Here is an 18,393-nt window from a genome sequence, read left to right on the forward strand (position 1 = left end):
CTACCGTTGTCTGTCCTCCAGCGCTGTGCTCTGCTCTCCTCCTGTACTGGCTGTGAGCGTCGGTCAGCCGGAAAGCAGAGCGGTGACGTCACCGCTCTGCTTTCCGGCCGCTGTGCTCACAGCCAGTACAGGAGGAGTGCAGAGCACAGCGCCGGGGACAGACAGCGGTAGGTAAGTATGTACTGTTTGTTTTTTTTTACTTTTAGGATGGTAACCAGGGTAAACATCGGGTTACTAAGCGCGGCCCTGCGCTTAGTAACCCGATGTTTACCCTGGTTACCGGCATCGTTGGTCGCTGGAGAGCTGTCTGTGTGACAGCTTTCCAGCGACCAAACAGCGACGCTGCAGCGATCCGGATCGTTGTCGGTATCGCTGCAGCGTCACTAAGTGTGACGGTACCTTAAGGATTGGTTTGAGCAGAGTGAAGATTAAATGGTGAGTTCAGAAGACAGGTGAAGGAGAAAGGAAACCTGGTAAGTGGGGGAAAAAGCCATTTTCCTCTAGTAGGAAATTTCAGTGTTTTTTATTATTTATTTTTTTGCTTTTAAATCACTTTTAATATCGATTTAAGGGAACAAAAATGTAAAAAAATAAAGGGTTAAAACCAAGACTATAGAATTTTGTTTTCTTAATTAGGTGTTTATGCACTCTTTTCTGAAGAGTGGTAGAGAAAACATGGCCCAGCATGTTTGCTATAATTTACACTAGTAAAATATAGTATACATCTACCTCCGAGAATGCCAGGCATAGATTTCAGTTTGTAGCGCAAAGATAGCCAAGATGCACCAAATTTATTATGAGGTGATTGACATTCCAGTAAGCTTCTGTTTAAGACTGGTTTATGAAAAGCCCAAACATAGCCTGTGTTGTACCTATATTTGATTTTACTCTTGAACAATCATGTGTGCAGCCTACAACTAACATGTGTTTGCCAAAAAAGAAACAAAGGATTCAGACAAAACCCTCAAAATCATCACATGGAGGATGAATAATATGTTAAAGTACCAGCTGCTATAGAGGTTTCATCCTTGTAAAAGCAATTATAAATGGTTTAGTTGAAAGTAAACCAATGTCCACTATACGAAAGATTTTTTTTTCATTCATACATATCGGATAACTAGTAGAAAAAAATAGAAGTATAGGATATGAACGTTACCATTATCACTGGGTTCATCAATATCTTCCTCTGATGAATTTAAATTTTGCTTGACAGGGCCAATGGGACCAGGATTACTCCTTGCTACCCAAAAACCTGGAGCAGGAACCATTGGACTACCTGGATTCTGGGAGAACACAGGACAACATTTTATACCAAGACTGATACAGTAACTACACCTATAGTTACAGATCCACACAATGGCGCACTGTTAAAAACAGTCAGACGTTTTTAAAATCTATAACTTTCAAAAACCGTTAAGCCATCCCTAATGGCCAAGTTACATTTTTGTTTTTTTACTTTCCTTATTCCAAGAAATATAACTTTTTTATTTACCCCTCTTCTCATCTATAGTTACATGCGGGTTTGTTCCTTGTGTGGTAAAATATTGACCTGGCACCATGATTTTCCAAGCATGTATGACAACAGTGATACCAAGCTTGTGTAATTATTATTAATTTTTTATTTTTTTTAAGTGGTAAGAATTTTTTTTTCAATTTCTCTTTACCACGCAAAAAATAGGTATTAGTCCTACCGGTAATTATGTTTCCAGGAGTCCATACTGACAGCACCCTGGACGACGTCCTTCTCCTCCTTACTGGGACAGGAAACACACGAGAGTTCAAATATCCGGTACCTCCCACCAATCCTCAGTGTTGTAACAAGGACCAACTCATAGAATAATGCAAATAAAACATTTAATGTTCAAATCACATTACAAAAATAGTATATAAACATAACTCTGAATATATCTGAATTTTATGACATATATGGGGGGGGTGAACTACCAGTGCTGTCAGTATGGACTCCTGGAAACAATTACCGGTAGGACTAATACCTATTTTCCAGGACGTCCCTCCTGACAGCACCCTGGAGAGTACCAAAGCATCTCCTTAGGGTGGCACTACCGCTTGGAGGACTTTCCTCCCAAAAGCCGTGTGCTGACCGGACATAACAGCAAGCTTATAATGTTTGCAGAAAGTGTCAGTTCTGGCCCATGTTGCGGCCTTACAAATCTGCTCTACGGAAGCTCCCGCACGCTCTGCCCAAGAGGCAGACACCCCACGGGTAGAGTGGGCTTTTAAACCTGAAGGAGGGGACAAGCCCTCAGACTGATAAGCATCTGAGATCACATCAGTGATCCAACGAGCAATTGAGGCCTTAGAGGCCTTCTTACCCCTATTCTTTCCTCCGAAAAGAATAAAAAGGTTTGGATCTATACGACAAGAGTCTGTGGCTCGTAGATAATCCAAGACTCCCTAACATCTAGAGATTGGAGGACCTTTTCTTTCTCGTTAGAGGGGTTATTACAGAAGGAAGGGATAATTATTTCTTGATTCCTATTTTTAAACAGAGGCTACCTTTGGTATAAAGGCTGGATCTAATTTTAAGATTAGGCTATCTTCCGTAATTTGTAGATAGGGATCCCTGATACATAGAGCCTGAATCTCTCCAACCCTCTTGGCTGTAGTGATCGCCACTAAGAAAGCAGTCTTCCGAGTGCGAATAAATAAAGGCATATCAGCCCCAGAAGCGTAAACACCTTTACATAGTGCCCTAAGAACAAGGTTAAGGTCCCAGGATGGGGACAACTGTCTGATGGTCAGACGCATTCTCTGAGTGGCCCGAATAAATCTTATTATCCATGGGTGAGATGCTAAAGGGTAGTCTAGAAAGGAGCTCAACGCTGACACTTGGACCTTTAATGTGCTAGGTCGAAGACCCATGTTAAACCCTTTCTGCAGAAAATCCAAGATACCAGGGATGTTCGGCGAGCCCGATACAACATCGGACCTGCCACTTTCTAGGCAAAAACGTTTCCAGATCTTCTGGTAAATAGCAGATGTAACAGGCTTTCTACTACTTTGGATAGTAGATATGACCTGGTCTGACAGGCCTTTTGACTTCAGGATGACCCTTTCAGGATCCAGGCTGAAAGACAGTCTGCTTGGATCTGGATGATACACTGGACCCTGGTGAATAACTCTCCCTCTGATAGGTAATATAACTGGATTGTCGATTGCTAGAGTTCCCAGCACAGGAAACCAGCTTCTTCTTGGCCAATACGGGACCACTAGGATGACCGTTGCCTGATCCTCCTTGATCTTCCGAAGAACAGCTGGAATTAATGCCAGCGGTGGGAAGGCGTATGAGAGAGGTTGATCCCATTCCTGGCTCAGAGCGTCTACCCCTTCTGGAAGATCCGAGGGGTTCAGGGAGAAGAATCTTGATGTCTTCGAGTTTCTCCTGTTCGCGAATAGGTCGATGCTGGGAGTTCCCCACTGAAGACAAACTCTGGTCCAATTCCCACTCTGTTGGACACAGTTCCCGTCTGCTTAAGTAATCTGCGATTATGTTCTGAGATCCTTCTAGGTGGATAGCTGTTATAGAAAGCAGTGTCCTCTGCCCAGCTGAAGATCATCTCTGCTAAATCCTGCAGAGGTTGATATCTTGGACCTCCCTGATGGTTCAGGAATGAGACTGTCGTTATATTGTCGGAGAAAATTCTTACGTGGCGGTTTAAGAAGATGGGCCGATTGTGTCTCAACGCTTGCCATACATCGTAGAGCTCTTTGAAGTTGGATGATCTGTTTTTTATACTTTCTGGCCACTTGCCTTGCAAGATTCTGCCTTGTAAGTGAGCTCCCCAGCAATCAAGCACTGGCGTCTGTAGTGATAACTACGTAGGGGGAGGTGATCCATAGAACTCCCACCTTTAGGTTTTCTGTGCGGGTCCACCAAAGGAGGGATTTCCGCGTTGGACCTGTCAGCCTCAAAGGAGCCTCCAGAGAAGACTGGCGACGGTCCCATACCGACAGGATCTGTCTTTAAAGACGTCTTGAGTGCGCCTGTGCCCACCTGACACACGGTATGCAGGCTGTCATTAGGCTGAGAACCTTCATAGCTATCCTTATGGTAACTCGATGCTCCAGAAGATACCTGGCCCGAGTTTGAATTATCCATCGCTTGACCTCCGGTAAGCAGGATATTCTGTGACTGGAGTCCAGATGCACTCCCAGGAAGGTCTTCCTTTGTTCTGGTAGAAGATCGGATTTCTGCCGGTTTAGTACCCAACCGAGATGCTCCATCACTGCGATTGTTCGATCTCTGATCTTTCAGGAGTTCCGCTGAATCTGCCACGAGAAGGAAATCGTCCAGGTACGGAATTATAATGATGCCTTGTTTCCTCACAAAGGCCGCCATCTCTGATACAAGCTTTGCAAAAATACGAGGAGCAGAAGCCAGCCCGAAGGGAAGGCCCTGAAATTGATAGTGGCAGGTCCGGGTTGGAAGAGCTACTGCGAACCTCAGCAGGTTCTGAGACAAGGGGTGTATTGGAACCTGATAGTAGGCTCTCTTTAGATCGATAGTACACATGAAAGCATTTTGATTAGCTGAATTGCAGAACGGATAGATTCCATGCAAAACCTTTTGTATCTCACCCAGGCATTTAACGGCTTTAGATTTGTGATTGTGCGAGTGTCGCCCGATAGCCGTGAGATAGTGAATAGGGAGGAATAGTGACCCTTTGCCATCTCCGAGTGAGGAACCGGAATAATTACCTCGGTCCTGAGCATGTCTCGCAAATCCATTAGTATGGCCGAGTCTGCTGTGACGATAGTTGGTGCAATGTACCTTTCTGGGGGGAGGAGCGTAGAGTTCTATGCTGTAACCCTCGGCGACAGTGCTGAGAACCCACTGACTGAGTGATCTGAGCCCAGTTTCGTGCGAACCTCCGAAGCCTCCCCCCGATGCCAGTGGCGTCATAGTGACTTATTTTTGTAGGATGGGCTAAAGAAGGAACCGCTGTTTCTATTACCCTGTCCACAGGAGCCTCTGTAGGATCCTCTACTGGACCGACCCTGACCTTTAGGATCAAACTGTTTCCTAGAGAAGAAACCTCTCCGAAAGGACTGGGAACGTTTAGGCCTGTCCTCTGGAAATCCTTTGTTATCATCACTGGCTGACTCAAGGATAGAGTCCAAAGCAGGTCCAAAGACCCTCTGCCCCGAGAATGGAATAGAGCAGAGTTTGGATTTTGAGGCGTTGTCACCAGACCATGACCTCAACCACACAGCTCTCCTAGCCGCATTCAATAGAGAACTATTACGTGCTGAAAACCTGACTGATTCCGCTGTCATATCCGACAAGAAAGCCATTGCAGACTTCATTATAGGAAGGGAATGTAGTATATCTGATCTAGGGGTCTTATTGGATAACTGCTCTTCCAACTGCCCCATCCATAAATACATAGACTTGGCCACCGAAGTGTCTGCAACTTTTGTTCTAATCAGCGCTGCAGAAGCTTCCCAAGCCCTCTTAAAGAGGATGTCGGCCTTCCTATCCATAGGGTCACGAAGACTAGAGGAGTCCTCGAAAGGTATAGCAGTCTTTTTTGTGACTTTTGCAACAGGAACGTCAATCTTAGGGACCTCCTCCCATAACTTGACTTCCTCAGAGTCAAACGGTAGGCGACTTTTAAAGTCCCGGGACAGCACCAATCGTCGTTCGGCCTCCTTCCATTCCTCTAGGACCATAGCTTTGATATGATCGCTTATGGGAAATACCGTCAGGTTTCGTACCACGAGTCCCCCAAACATCAAGTCCTGTCTGGACTGTGGTTTAGAAGCATCTTCAATCTGCATCGTATTCCTAACAGCCTGGACAAGATCATCTGTCTCATCAGACTGGAAGAGATACTTCCTAGCTCGATCCTGATTCTCCACAGGTATTTCCCCCTCTTCTTCTGAAAGTGAATCCCTGAGCTCGGAATCTTCATCCGAAGAATACTCAGGCTCCCCCTGGGTTTCCTCCCGCGTGGGACGCTTGCGACCAACTACGGGACTGGCGGGCCGGGACTGCGAAAGGCTGGATATAGAAGCCTGCACCTCTTCCCGTATTAGGGATCGCATCTCAGAAAACAGGGCTGTCTGCTCGTCTTTCATGACTTTAGAAGTGCATGATGCGCAGAGGGTCTTGCCGTGGCCGTCTGGGAGCTTAGTATGGCATACAGGACATCTGACGCTCTTCGTCGTGACCTTCCCAGATTTTTTAACCGCAGCTGGGGGAGCAGCGGGGATTCCCTTATCCTAAACGACATAAGATAGGGAGTAATAGGCTAGGATGTACGAGGTAGTTACAGGGCTTAGGATGTACTGCCTCCGGGCACACTTACCCCTTCCTCGTCGATTCGATTTTCCATCGCCGATCCTAAGCAGACAACGTGACCCACTGCAGGTGCTGGACGCTAAAGCAGTAGCGACCGCTCTGTTCAGCGTACTCCTAAATGGAGCGTCTGCCTCCCCCGTTCAAAAGAACGCCACCGGAAGTGACGTCTCGCCGGCTCCGACGATACCGGAAGTGACGCGGCTACCTTAAACCCGGAAGTGCCGGCTGGCTGTAACTTCTCCAGGACTGCGCGCTCTGCATAACGGAGGCTGGATCTTCACCGCTTCCTGAACCGAGAGCCCCCCAACCGGGAGGAGCGGTTCAATCCCAGAGCATAGTCCCGCTCCGGGCCTCTGGGGTAGAGGGACTCCCCTCTGGGGAGTTTCGACCCTGAGCCACTTGACAGGGGGAAGGATTGGATGACCGCCCGATCCCCCTGAGCTCGGTAAGCATGTGCTGCTTCTCTACGTGTGTCCCTCCATGCAGGGACCAGAAAAACACTGAGGATTGGTGGGAGGTACCGGATATTTGAACTCTCGTGTGTTTCCTGTCCCAGCAAGGAGGAGAAGGACGTCCTCCAGGGTGCTGTCAGGAGGGACGTCCTGGAAAAAAAAAATAATACACATATACATATATTGTCCAAGTGTCTCCTAAGGGTATGTGCACACGTTGCGTATTAGCCTCTGGAATTTTTCGTGCAGATTCTGCATCTCTTGGCAGAAAACGCAGGTGCGGATTTGATGCGGATTTTGTGTAGATTTCATGCGTTTTTACCCCTGTGGATTTCTATAATGGAATGGGTACAAAAACGCTGCAGATCCGCACAAAAGTAGTGACATGCTCCTTCTTTTAATCTGCAGCTTTTCCGTGTGGAATTTTCCGCACCATTAGCACAGCATTTTTTTTTCGTCATTGATTTACATTGTACTCTAAATCACTTGCGGATCTGCAGCATTTCTGCATGGTAAAAAACGCCGTGGATCCGCAGTAAATCTGCAACGTGTGAACATAGCCTTACTGAAAGGTATTATGGACCTTGTTCTTATGTATACAAGTCCTTATGCATCTATCCATTTATGGATGCAACATATCTTCTAGTCAGACTGCAGATACTGGCAACATCTACATTGCTGCATAGGAAACTACCAATCTTCGTCATAGGCCGGCCTGGGCAAATTTTGTATTTATATGATTCATCCATCAGAAGATACTTACAGATAATGGAGAAAAGGGAGTCTCATCAGCTTCCTCAATTTCATAATAAGTTATTGTTTCTTCTAGGCCTCGTTGCTCCTCATCTCTGTCCGACATAAACCCAAATTGACATTCTTTATTTACACAAGGCATCTGCCTTCTGCTCCGTGTGTAGGACCTGTTGAGAAGCACAGACAAGAATTTATTCTGCATTCAAATCCTATACAAAATATTAGGAACATATGATTTTTTTTTAATCTGTTGCTTTCACATCAATTTGAATATATATTTTTACATACATATTATTTTGGACACGTATGTAAAAATAAATAAAAGTATAAGCACCCAAGAGCATAAGTAACACCCCAGGAAGCCGGTTGTTACAGTGGTGTTGCCTTCCTTTTGGGGAGGGTGATGCCATGCCTGAAAGCGAGGAGGATCCCTTTAACAGGTAGCACAATACATGCAACATGTTTTGATTCCAGGCCAGAAGGGGGAGCTCTGAACCCGGTTTCAGGGGAGCTGCCATATACAAATGTTCTGGCTTGGAGGAGAAGCGAGTTTGTAGTCTGTAGCAGACAGTGGAGGAGAGTAGAGAGAGCAGGAGAGCTGGAGTCGTGCAGACACGTGTTGCTGCAGCTCCTGACCAGAGTGGAGTCAGACAGTTGTGTCTGTAGGACGTGCGAGAGGAGAAGAAGCATAGGAGAAGTAAAGAGTTGGAGGGAAGCTGCAATTGGGCGGCTCCCTCCATGCTGAAGCGCTGGAACCGGACACAGGGAGTCCGAGTCTGTGTGGCACTGTATGCCCCACAGCAAAAAAACGGAGGGCAGAAGATTTCAGGTAGTCTATCCACACCCACACCTGAAAGCACAGCAAAATATAGAGCCCGGAGTCATAATTAGAGACACCTGTAAAAAGGCTTGTGTTGCCTGCCATGCGGGTACTATCTTAGGACAGAGAGAGATAGGAAGCAAGGGACTCGCCTTCCAGTCTCACCTGAAAGGGGGATCCATAATCGCTTCCAGGCTGACCGGACATCATCATCACCTGTTACCGGTACCCTGGACTGTGGCCGAAAACCACCAGTGAAAGGTAAAGAGACTGCAACCTTGTGTCCTCTGATTCTTTCTGGCACCATACCATCTCTACCTATTACAGCCGGAGACCTGGGGTTTCAGCTTCACCTGTGGGAAGCCATACCATCCCTGCTGCAGTACCATCATTCCCAGTGGACCCCTTTAAGCAACGTCTGTCGTCCCTGACCGAATACCACAGGTGGCGTCATGAACATTCTTTATTTTAAATAATCCCTTTAAAGACCTTCCCTTTTACTTGGATGCCCAGGGCCACGGACCGGGTCAGTGCCGCCGTGACCACCCCTTTAACGACCACCGGACCCGGCCAGAGTAACCTAGGGTCATAGTGGGGAGCTCCACATAACATTAGGCATGCACCCATTTAATTTAAAATTAAATTAATTTAATTAATTATTTATACCATTTTGGGGTTGAAACTATGTTTTGATTGCCTCATTTCGTTTTATTGCAATGTTGCGGCGGGCAAAAAGAACAATGTTGGCATTTTGATTTTTTTTCCCCTCATTGCGTTGTTTACCGAACAAATAAATTTATTTTACATTTTAATAGATCAGACTCTTATGAATGCAGCAATACCAAATATGTAATATTTTAATAGTTTATATTTAATGGGGCAAAAGGGGTGATTTGAACTTTTTTTTCTTTCATATTTTTAACCCCTTCATCCCCGATCATGTTTTCACATTCATGACCGGCCAAATTTTACAATTCTGACCAGTGTCACTTTATGTGGTATTAACTCTGGAACGCTTCAACGGATTCCAGTGATTCCGAGATTGTTTTCGTGACATATTGTACTTCATGATAGTGGTAAAATTTCATCAATGTGACTTGCTTTTATTTGCAAAAAAAAATAAATTGAAATTTGGTGAAAATTTAGCATTTTAAACTTTTCATTTGTATGTCCTTAAATCAGAGTTTTATCACACAAAATAGTTAATAAATACTACTACCCACATGTCTAGTTTACATCAGCATAATTTTTTAAACAACTTTTTTTCTGTTAGAAAGTTAGAAGGGTTAAAAGTTGACCAGCGATTTCTCATTTTTACAAATTTTTTTTTCTTAAGGGACCACATCACGTTTGAAGTGACTGAGGGGCCTATATGACAGAAAATACTCAAAAGTGACACCATTCTAAAAACTGTACCCCTCAAGCTGCTCAAAACCACATTCAAGATGTTTTTTTAAACTTTTCAATTGCTTAAACGGGAAGTTTTGGAATGTGGAAGGAAAAATGACCAAACTTGTTACACAAATTTTACTTTAGACCCCAGATTTTTTATTTTGCAAGGGTAAAAAGAAAAGACGGACCATACATTTTGTTGTGAAATTTCTCCTCAGCACACAGATACCCAATATGTGGAGGTAAAATGCTGTTTAGGGCTCATGGCAGGGCTCTGAAAAGGAGTGACGCGTTTTGGAATGCAGATTTTGATGGAATGGCCTGCCAGTGTCATGCATCGTTTGGAGAGCCCCTGATATGCCTAAACAGTGGAAAACCCCTACAAGTAACACCAATTTGGAAGATAGACCCCTCAAAGAATATATTTAGATGTGTGATGAGCAACTTGAACCCCCCAGTTGCTTCACAGAAGTTCATAATGTAAAGCAGTGAAAATATAAAAAACAAACACTTTCCCATAAAAATGATATTTTAGCCCTAAATTTTTTCTTTTCACAAAGATATCAGCAGAAAATTGACACCCAAAATTTATTGTGCAATTTCACCCGAGTACACTGATACCCCATATGTGGTTGAAAACTACTTTTGAGGCACAGTGCAAAGCTCAGAAGGAAATAAGCGCCAAACTGGAGTTCACATTTTGCTGGAGTGGATTGTGCGTGCTATGTCACATTAGCAGAGCCCCTGAGGTGTCAGAACAGCAGAACCCCACCATAAGTGACCCCATTTTTACAAACTACACCTCTCAATGAATTCATCTAGCGGTGCAGTGATCATATTGATACCACAGGTGTGTCACAGAATTTTATACCATTAGGCAATGAAGAAAAAAATTATTCTACTTTTACCAACAAAATTTAGTTTTAGGTTCCAGGGTTTGCATTTGCACACAGGGAAATTGATACAAATTGCACCAAAGTTTGTCCCGCAATTTCTGCTGAATGTAGAAATACAAACTACACAATCTCTATCAGCTAGGGTTCTGCTGTTACAAAATGATTCTAGCAATGTATTAATAAAAACATGATTTTATTGATATAAATTTAAAAGCAAACATTGAAGGCTGGGTCATCAACAACAATAGGTCACTACATGTACTGAGATGTAACTAATAAGCAGGTTAGCACAGATAGATATCTCCTAATGTCAAGCTATGTTCAAGGCAGTGTCTGTATCAGGGTTTCCAAAAGTAAAGTGCTCAGTGCAATAAAGGAATCCACAAAGACAGATCACAACATTTTACAGAGCTGACATGAGAGTAAGGCTAGGCAATGTCCCAAAAGGGATCGCATTAGCCGATGCCGCTAGCGCAGATCCCCGATCTGTGCTAGCGAGGAACGGACCGTGAACGCTGCAAGCAGCGTTCGCGGCTCGTCACTCAAATGACGGCACATCGCTAGCGCACGCCCAATGTGGGCGTACGCTAGCGATGGGTTTGCCATTACAGGCAATGGCGGCGTTAACGGACTACGTTACACCGCGTTTTGCTGCGGTGTAATGTAGTGCGTTTAACGCGGTCACAGAACGCAATGTGACCCTAGCCTAAGAAGCACATTAGGAGCTGCTATCAGTTACATCATACATTAGCAACATTACATCAAACATTATTGCTTTAAAGTGAACCTGTCACCAGGTTTGGCTGATATAAGATACAGCCATCACCTTTCAGGGATTATACACAGCATTCTATAATGCATAATGTATATCTGCCCCCAACCCAACATGGAAGAACTGCGCACCTGCGGGGCGGTCCAGTCCGATGGGTGTCACTGGTCTTGGTCCGGTGCCTCCCATCTTCTTATGGTCACCACCCTTTGGCTTGCTTCTTGTGGATGACGCGACCCTGCATCATCCAGCAGGCTCCCCGGCACTGTGCTCCTGCGCAGATGTACTTCTCTGCCCTGTTGAGGGCAGAGCAAAGTACTGCAGTGTGCAGGTGCTGAGGCTCTTTGACCTTTTTTGGCACAATATATACCGCAACAAGCGAGACCACGCGATGACGTCTTCCCTCTGCTCGCTTGCTAAATGCTGCGATAAGTTTGAGTTAAAGTGGCGGGAGTGGAGCAGGACCGTTCCTAGCATTGACAGAAGGGTAGCAGCCGGGTGTCAGAGTAACAGCTGACACCCAGCGGCAACCGCCCCCACACAGCCAGCCCCCTGTGCTCGGCGATTGCTATGACATACATGTACTGCATTGGTCGGGAAGTTCTACCCAATCATGTCGGGAAGGGGTTAAATTAAATTATTTTATTTTTACTCTTACTAAACCACAGTTGGTGAAAGCACATAAAGACTGATTTAATCAGCAATCATATGTGGGGGAAAATGTGGGCTCGGCGTGTGAGCCCGCATTAATGTCAGGGACACGACTATTGATTATCATATACGTCAAAAGTCATGGAGAGGTTAAAAGGCAGAACCATTAAAACAGAGACAATACATTTGTAACCAACTATTCTTAGGGAAAATTCTAGGGAAACAACGGCTTCATGAGTCTGGCTGCCATAGCTAATGAGATACACACAAGACCACTATGCTAGCTACTATGGAATATATAACACAACCACTGAGCTCTGGATCAGTGAAATGTTTTTCTTTATAAAATCTCTGAAATGATTAGTCACACTTCACAATCTGTCAGCAATAGTGACTTGTTTCTTAACTAACCTGACAATGCTTGAGAAGAGAGAAGTTAGATTCCTAAAAACAGATATGCTTACCTAGTTCTGTAAGAATAGTTGTCAAAACTTTGGTAGCACCTCTTTCCAGAGTTGTGATAGAAAGGGATCTCTGGACTCATGATATTGTGTCTGTAAAATATAATGAGTCAAAGACTTTGGGTAATGATAAAAATACAATGTTAAAAAAAAAACAAAAAAAACAAAAACAGACAAACGGAGTTTAATAAAGACATCTAATCGCGTATAGAGAAAAAGAGAAGAGAAAAGGTGTTCCAAATGTGTTACCCTCAATATAAGACAGAACAAAGGAGTGTATATGCTCACCTCCTTGGGTTGTGACTTGGCACAACGCTGTATTTTTAATAAAGAAGGGCTGCTGCTCCAACCACTGACACGTGTCGGTGGTAAGAAACAAAATTCAAACCAAACAGGAAAGTGTGGTAATTTTCAGGCGATGCCACAGAGCGAAGACAAGGGTGTATATGCTCTCTGGATCTGTATTCATTCATACAATGTGTTTCAAAGTCAGGTTGACTCCATCAGATACCTGATAAGGTCAACCAGACTTTGAAACGTGTTGTATGAATGAAGAGCCAGAGAACATACACCCTTGCCTTCACTCTGTACCAGCACCCAGGAATTACTGCTCTTTTTCCTATTAGATATTCAAGTGGGAAAAAAAAAAAATAGAGTATTGAACAGATAACCATACCCTAACTCCTATCCATAACATACTATTCCAATTCAAATATTCTAGTGAGGTCTGAACAAAAAAAATAATAATAATAATTAAACCAGATATTTTACAAAAGTTGATTAACAGGTAGTAAGCTATGATTCCTGAAATGAACTATTATACATTTGTCACAAATATAAAAAAAAAGGTGCATAAGGTCCAAACCATTATAATAATAAAAGTAGATATACCAGATTAAACCCAACGTCTAGCATACAAAGAGTATCAGATGCCAAGTTTTGTGTAGGCCATTTTTTTTTTTTTACTAAACACTTATAATACAGTATACAAAATATCTCAAGTTATACAAAATCTCAAGTTAATCAAATACTGTACTAATAAAACATTAAGTTTGGAGGAGACCTACTTTGGGATTCCAAAGCTTCTGCCTTGACGATGTGGAGATTGGGGAGATCTGTAATGTTCATATGACGCAAGACTGGCTGCAGTCTGCAAATAAAGAAAAGATAAAGCTCATCCTAGGCATGTTACCACATTGGATTGGCAAATTGGTAACCCCACTGTTACAAACCATTTAAACCTCAAATAAAGTACCTTCTTGAAGAGCCGCTTCCTAGATTTGAGGTCAAGCTCTAAAAAGGTAAGAAGAGAAATTGAAAGTCATACTCTGTAAAAGCACTCAGTACATTTTAGCAAAACAGTCTGGCCTACAAATTGTGTTTGATAAATCAGATTAAATATCCTCATAATCTGAATATATTCCAATTGAGCATTCCTTGCAAAATACATTTCTTACATTAAATCAACCTACATTTATGTGTTATGCAAAACACAAATTTTAATCTACAAACCAATGTCACTTTGGTAGCCAGCAGGAATCTTCTGGTAATTTGTTCCCTTGCGGTTAGTAGATGAATTCCAAGCAGGAACGGGGATCACTTGAGTGACTGGTTTTAGATTAATAAGTGGGACAATGTGCCTGTAAAGAAACAAAATTTGGTTTAGTCTGTATGCGTTTTACATATTGGTTACACAAGTTCATAGCCATCTGCCAAAAAATAGCAATGTAACATTTACTTTTTGATGTCAGAGCGACTCCTACCCCTCCCTGAAAGTTTAATCTTGTGGTGTAGTACATTTACAAGGGTTTAAAGCCTACTATCATACAACATTTACAGCACAGGTTCCGTTGGAAAAGCGAAAATTAAAGGGGTTATTCAGCTTCAAGTTTGCAATCACATTATGACTACAGTCAAATAAGGCAGCACACAATGTCGCGCCAAAACCTGCAAACATGAAAATTGAATTGCATTACTGCACTAGAAATATGAAAAATTGAGAAAGTTTAGCGCATAAATTGGCCAATTTATTTGTACCTTGCAGCCACGTTAAGGCAATACTCGTATACAAGGTCCTAGCAATGCCTTTCCTCTCTGAGAATAAAGTCTTCATCGGAATAGTTTGTACACTATGACTACAGACTTATGAATCCTCACATTGCGTGGTGTTGAGAGGATTCTCTGGTGTTGCATTTCTGCGGTCACATGACTGCCCGCTCCCTTCGCCGTAGAATACTCACATCGTGCAATGTGAGAATTCACAATTCTGCAGTCACAGAGAGTGACTGCAGACTTGTAGCCCAAGGCAAGACAAGCCCTTTAAAGGGAACCTGTCACCAGGTTTGTCCCATGTGACGTAAGGCCAGCACCTTTCAGCCCCGATATAAAGCATTCTAGTAGGCAGTATATACGCCCCCAATCCTGTCTGCAAGACAAGAAGACGACCTTTGATAATACTCACCTACAGGGAGGTTGGGTCACATGTGTGTCACTGTCTTGGTCCGTTTCCTCCTCTTCTTGTGATGCTCTCCTTCTTGCTTTGTGTGATGACGCATCCCAAGTAGTCCACAGTCTCCCCAGCATCTGGCCAGGGCAGAGTGAAGTACTGCAGTGCGTATGCTTTGGGGTACTTTGACCTTTTCCGGCACATGCGCACTACAGTACTTTGCCCTCAGCGAGGGAGCAAGATGCTGGGGACGCGTCAACCAGATGAAGCAAGAAGGAGGGAGGCACTGGATAAACAGCAACGCCCATTGGACCTGACCTCACCATAGGTATTATTAAAGGTATTTCTTGTTTTTCAGGCAGGATTGGGGGCATATATACACAGCATATTAGAATGCTGTATATCAGGGCAGAAAGGTACTAGCCTTACCCCATATGGGACAAACCTGGTGACAGGTTCCCTTTAAAGTAACAGATAAGTTGAATGTTACAGGCATTTACGGTGGGGGAGGTTTCATTTTGTGACTTAGGCATTTTTATAGTATTTTTAATGTTTTATTAATCCCTTCACCTGTTTTCATAGATTACTAATTGGTTTGATTTCACCTTCACCTTTTTTCAATTCTGACCAGTGTCACCGTGTGGTAACTCTGGAACGCTTAAACGTATCCCAGTGATTCGGAGACTATTTTTATGTAACACATTGTACTTCATGTTAGTGGTAAATATTAACCGATATGATTTTCATTTTATGAAAACATAAAAAATGACGACATCTGAAATGTTTCAAACTTAGATTTTTTATGCCCTTAAACCAGATATTAATATCACACAAAATAGATAATAAATCACATTTACCACATCTTCACATCAGCATAATTTTTTACAAAAATTTGGGGGTTAGGGCGTTAAAAGTTTATTAATCATTTCATTTTTCTAACAAAATTAAAAAAAAAAAAAAATTGGGGGCCACATCTCATTCGAAGTGACTGACTAGTGTAGTTTTGGGTATTTTCCGTTACAGGCCCTCAAAGTGCTAAAAAACCACATTCAAGAAATTTATTAACCCATGAGGAGCTTCATGGGAATTAAAGCAATGAGGAAGGAAAAAAATGAAAATTTTACTTTTTAAAATACAAAAATGTTGCTTTAGTCCTAAATTTTTCAGTTTCACAATAGTAACCCGAGAGAATGAGCACAAAAATCTGTTGTGTGATTTCTCTTGAGTACACAATACCTCACAGGTGGTGAAAAACGGCTGTTTGGGGGCACAGCAGGGAAGCGCCACTAATTGAATTCTGGAGTGCAATTTTGGATGCCGTATCACATTTGAAGAGCCCCTGGCATGCCCAAACCGCAGAAACCCCCAAAAGGGACCCCATTTTGGAAACTACATTTTGGAATTTCATCTAGGTGTGTAGTGAGCATTTTTAACCCCTAAGTGACCGGGCAGTTTAAAATAAAAAAAAAAAAAAAAAATCGGACGTGTCACTTAGTAATAACTCTGGAATGCTTCAACATATCCCATTGATTTTGAGATTTTTTAGTGACACATTATACTCTATGATAATGGTAAATTTAGGTTGACATGCTTTGCATTTCTTAATAAAAATATCAGAAATTTGACAAAAATGTTAAACAATTTGCAATTTTAGAACTTTGAATGATTATCCCTTTAACCTTTTTCTGCCATTTGACGTACTATCCTGTTGAAGTGACCTATGACTTATTCCCAGGGACGGGATTGTACGTCATATGCGATCAGCCGTGCTCACGAGGGGAGCGCGGCCGATCACAGCCAGGTGTCAGCTGATTATTACAGCTGACATCTGGCACTATGTGCCAGGAGCGGTCACGGACCGCTCCCAGCACATTAACCCCCCGGAACACTGCAATCAAACATAATCGCAGTGTTCCGGCGGCATAAGGAAGCATCGTGCAGGGAGGGGGCTCCCTGCGGGCTTCCCTGAGACCCTCAGAACAACTCGATGTGATCACGTTGTTCTGAGCATCTCCTCTCTGCAGGTCCTGGATCCAAGATGGCCGCGGGGCTCCTTCCGGGTCCTGCAGGGAGGTGGCTTGCAAGCGCCTGCTGAGAGCAGGCAAGCCTGCAGCACTGCCTGTCAGATCGCTGATCTGAAACAGTGCCATGCAAAGTGTCAGAACAGTGATCTGACACCATACCATGATGATATACCATACAAAAACCTTAATAAAGAAAAAAAACATTGTTCCAATAAATGCGTTTCTTTATGTGAATGAATAAAAACTAAACTATAAAATACACATTTAATATTGCCGCGTCCGTAACGCCACGACCTATAAAACTATCCCACTACGAGGCAAAAAACAATGCTTTATCATGATACCGCCGAACAAAAAGTGGAATAACACGCGATCAAAAAGACGGATATAAATAAACATGGTACTACAGCTGAAAAAGTAATCTTGTCCCGCAAAAAACGAGCTGCCATACAGCGTCATCAGCAAAAAAACAAAGAAGTTATAGCCCACAGAATAAAGAAATGCAAAAAAAATTTTTTTTTTCATAAAATAGCTTTTATTGTATAAAAGCGCCAAATCATAAAAAAATGATATAAATGAGGTATCGCTGTAATCGTACTGACCCCAAGAATCAAATTTCTTTATCAATTTTACCAAATGCGGAACGGTATAAATGCCCCAAAAGAAATTCATAAAATTACAGGGTTTTTGTTCATTCTGCCTAACAAAAATCCGAATAAAAAGTGATCAAAAAAGGTCATGTGCCGAAAATGGTACCAATAAAAACGTCAACTGGTCCCGCAAAAAACAAGACCTCACATGAGTCTGTGGACCAAAATATGGAAAAATTATAGCTCTCAGAATGTGGTAACGCAAAAAATATTTTTTGCAATAAAAAAAGTCTTTTAGTGTGTGACAGCTGCCAAACATAAAAACCCACTATAAACAGTAAATCAACTCCCCCTTTGTTAGGGAAAAATAATAAAATAAATAAAAAAAAGGTATTTATTTCCATTTTCCCATTAGGGTTAGGGGTGGTGTTGGGGTTAGCGTTGGAGTTAGAATTGGGGGTTTCCACTGTTTAGGTACACCAGGGGCTCTGCAAACGCAACATGACGTCCGATCTCAATTCCATCCAATTCTGCGTTGATAAAGTAAAATGGTGCTCCTTCTGTTCTGAGCTCTACCGTGCGCCCAAACAGTGGTTTACCCCCACATATGGGGTATCCGCGTACTCAGGACAAATTGGACAAAAACTTTTGGGGTACAATTTCACCTGTTACCCTTGGGAAAATACAAAACTGGGGGCTAAAAAATCATTTTTGTGGAAAAAAAAGGGTTTTGTATTTTCACGACTGTATTATAAACTTTAGTGAAACACTTGGGAGTTCAAAGTTCTTACAACACATCTAGATAAGTTCCTTT

General features: G+C 42.9%; 1 protein-coding gene across 1 annotated transcript in view; it reads right to left on the reverse strand.

The window, feature by feature from the left end:
- The window catches only part of ALG13 (ALG13 UDP-N-acetylglucosaminyltransferase subunit), a 229,198-nt gene that overhangs the window by 38,168 nt on the left and 172,637 nt on the right, over positions 1–18,393 (reverse strand). Inside the window, exons 18-23 of the mRNA XM_069754494.1 lie at positions 14,032–14,159; positions 13,775–13,812; positions 13,587–13,669; positions 12,523–12,612; positions 7,541–7,697; positions 1,157–1,283 (exon numbers count right to left, since the gene is read on the reverse strand). Coding sequence (XP_069610595.1) covers positions 1,157–1,283; positions 7,541–7,697; positions 12,523–12,612; positions 13,587–13,669; positions 13,775–13,812; positions 14,032–14,159 — 623 coding nt within the window. The remainder of the gene's footprint in view (positions 1–1,156; positions 1,284–7,540; positions 7,698–12,522; positions 12,613–13,586; positions 13,670–13,774; positions 13,813–14,031; positions 14,160–18,393) is intronic.

This window comes from Ranitomeya imitator, chromosome 2, assembly GCF_032444005.1.
Source record: "Ranitomeya imitator isolate aRanImi1 chromosome 2, aRanImi1.pri, whole genome shotgun sequence".
In the NCBI taxonomy this organism is placed as follows: Eukaryota; Metazoa; Chordata; class Amphibia; order Anura; family Dendrobatidae; genus Ranitomeya; species Ranitomeya imitator.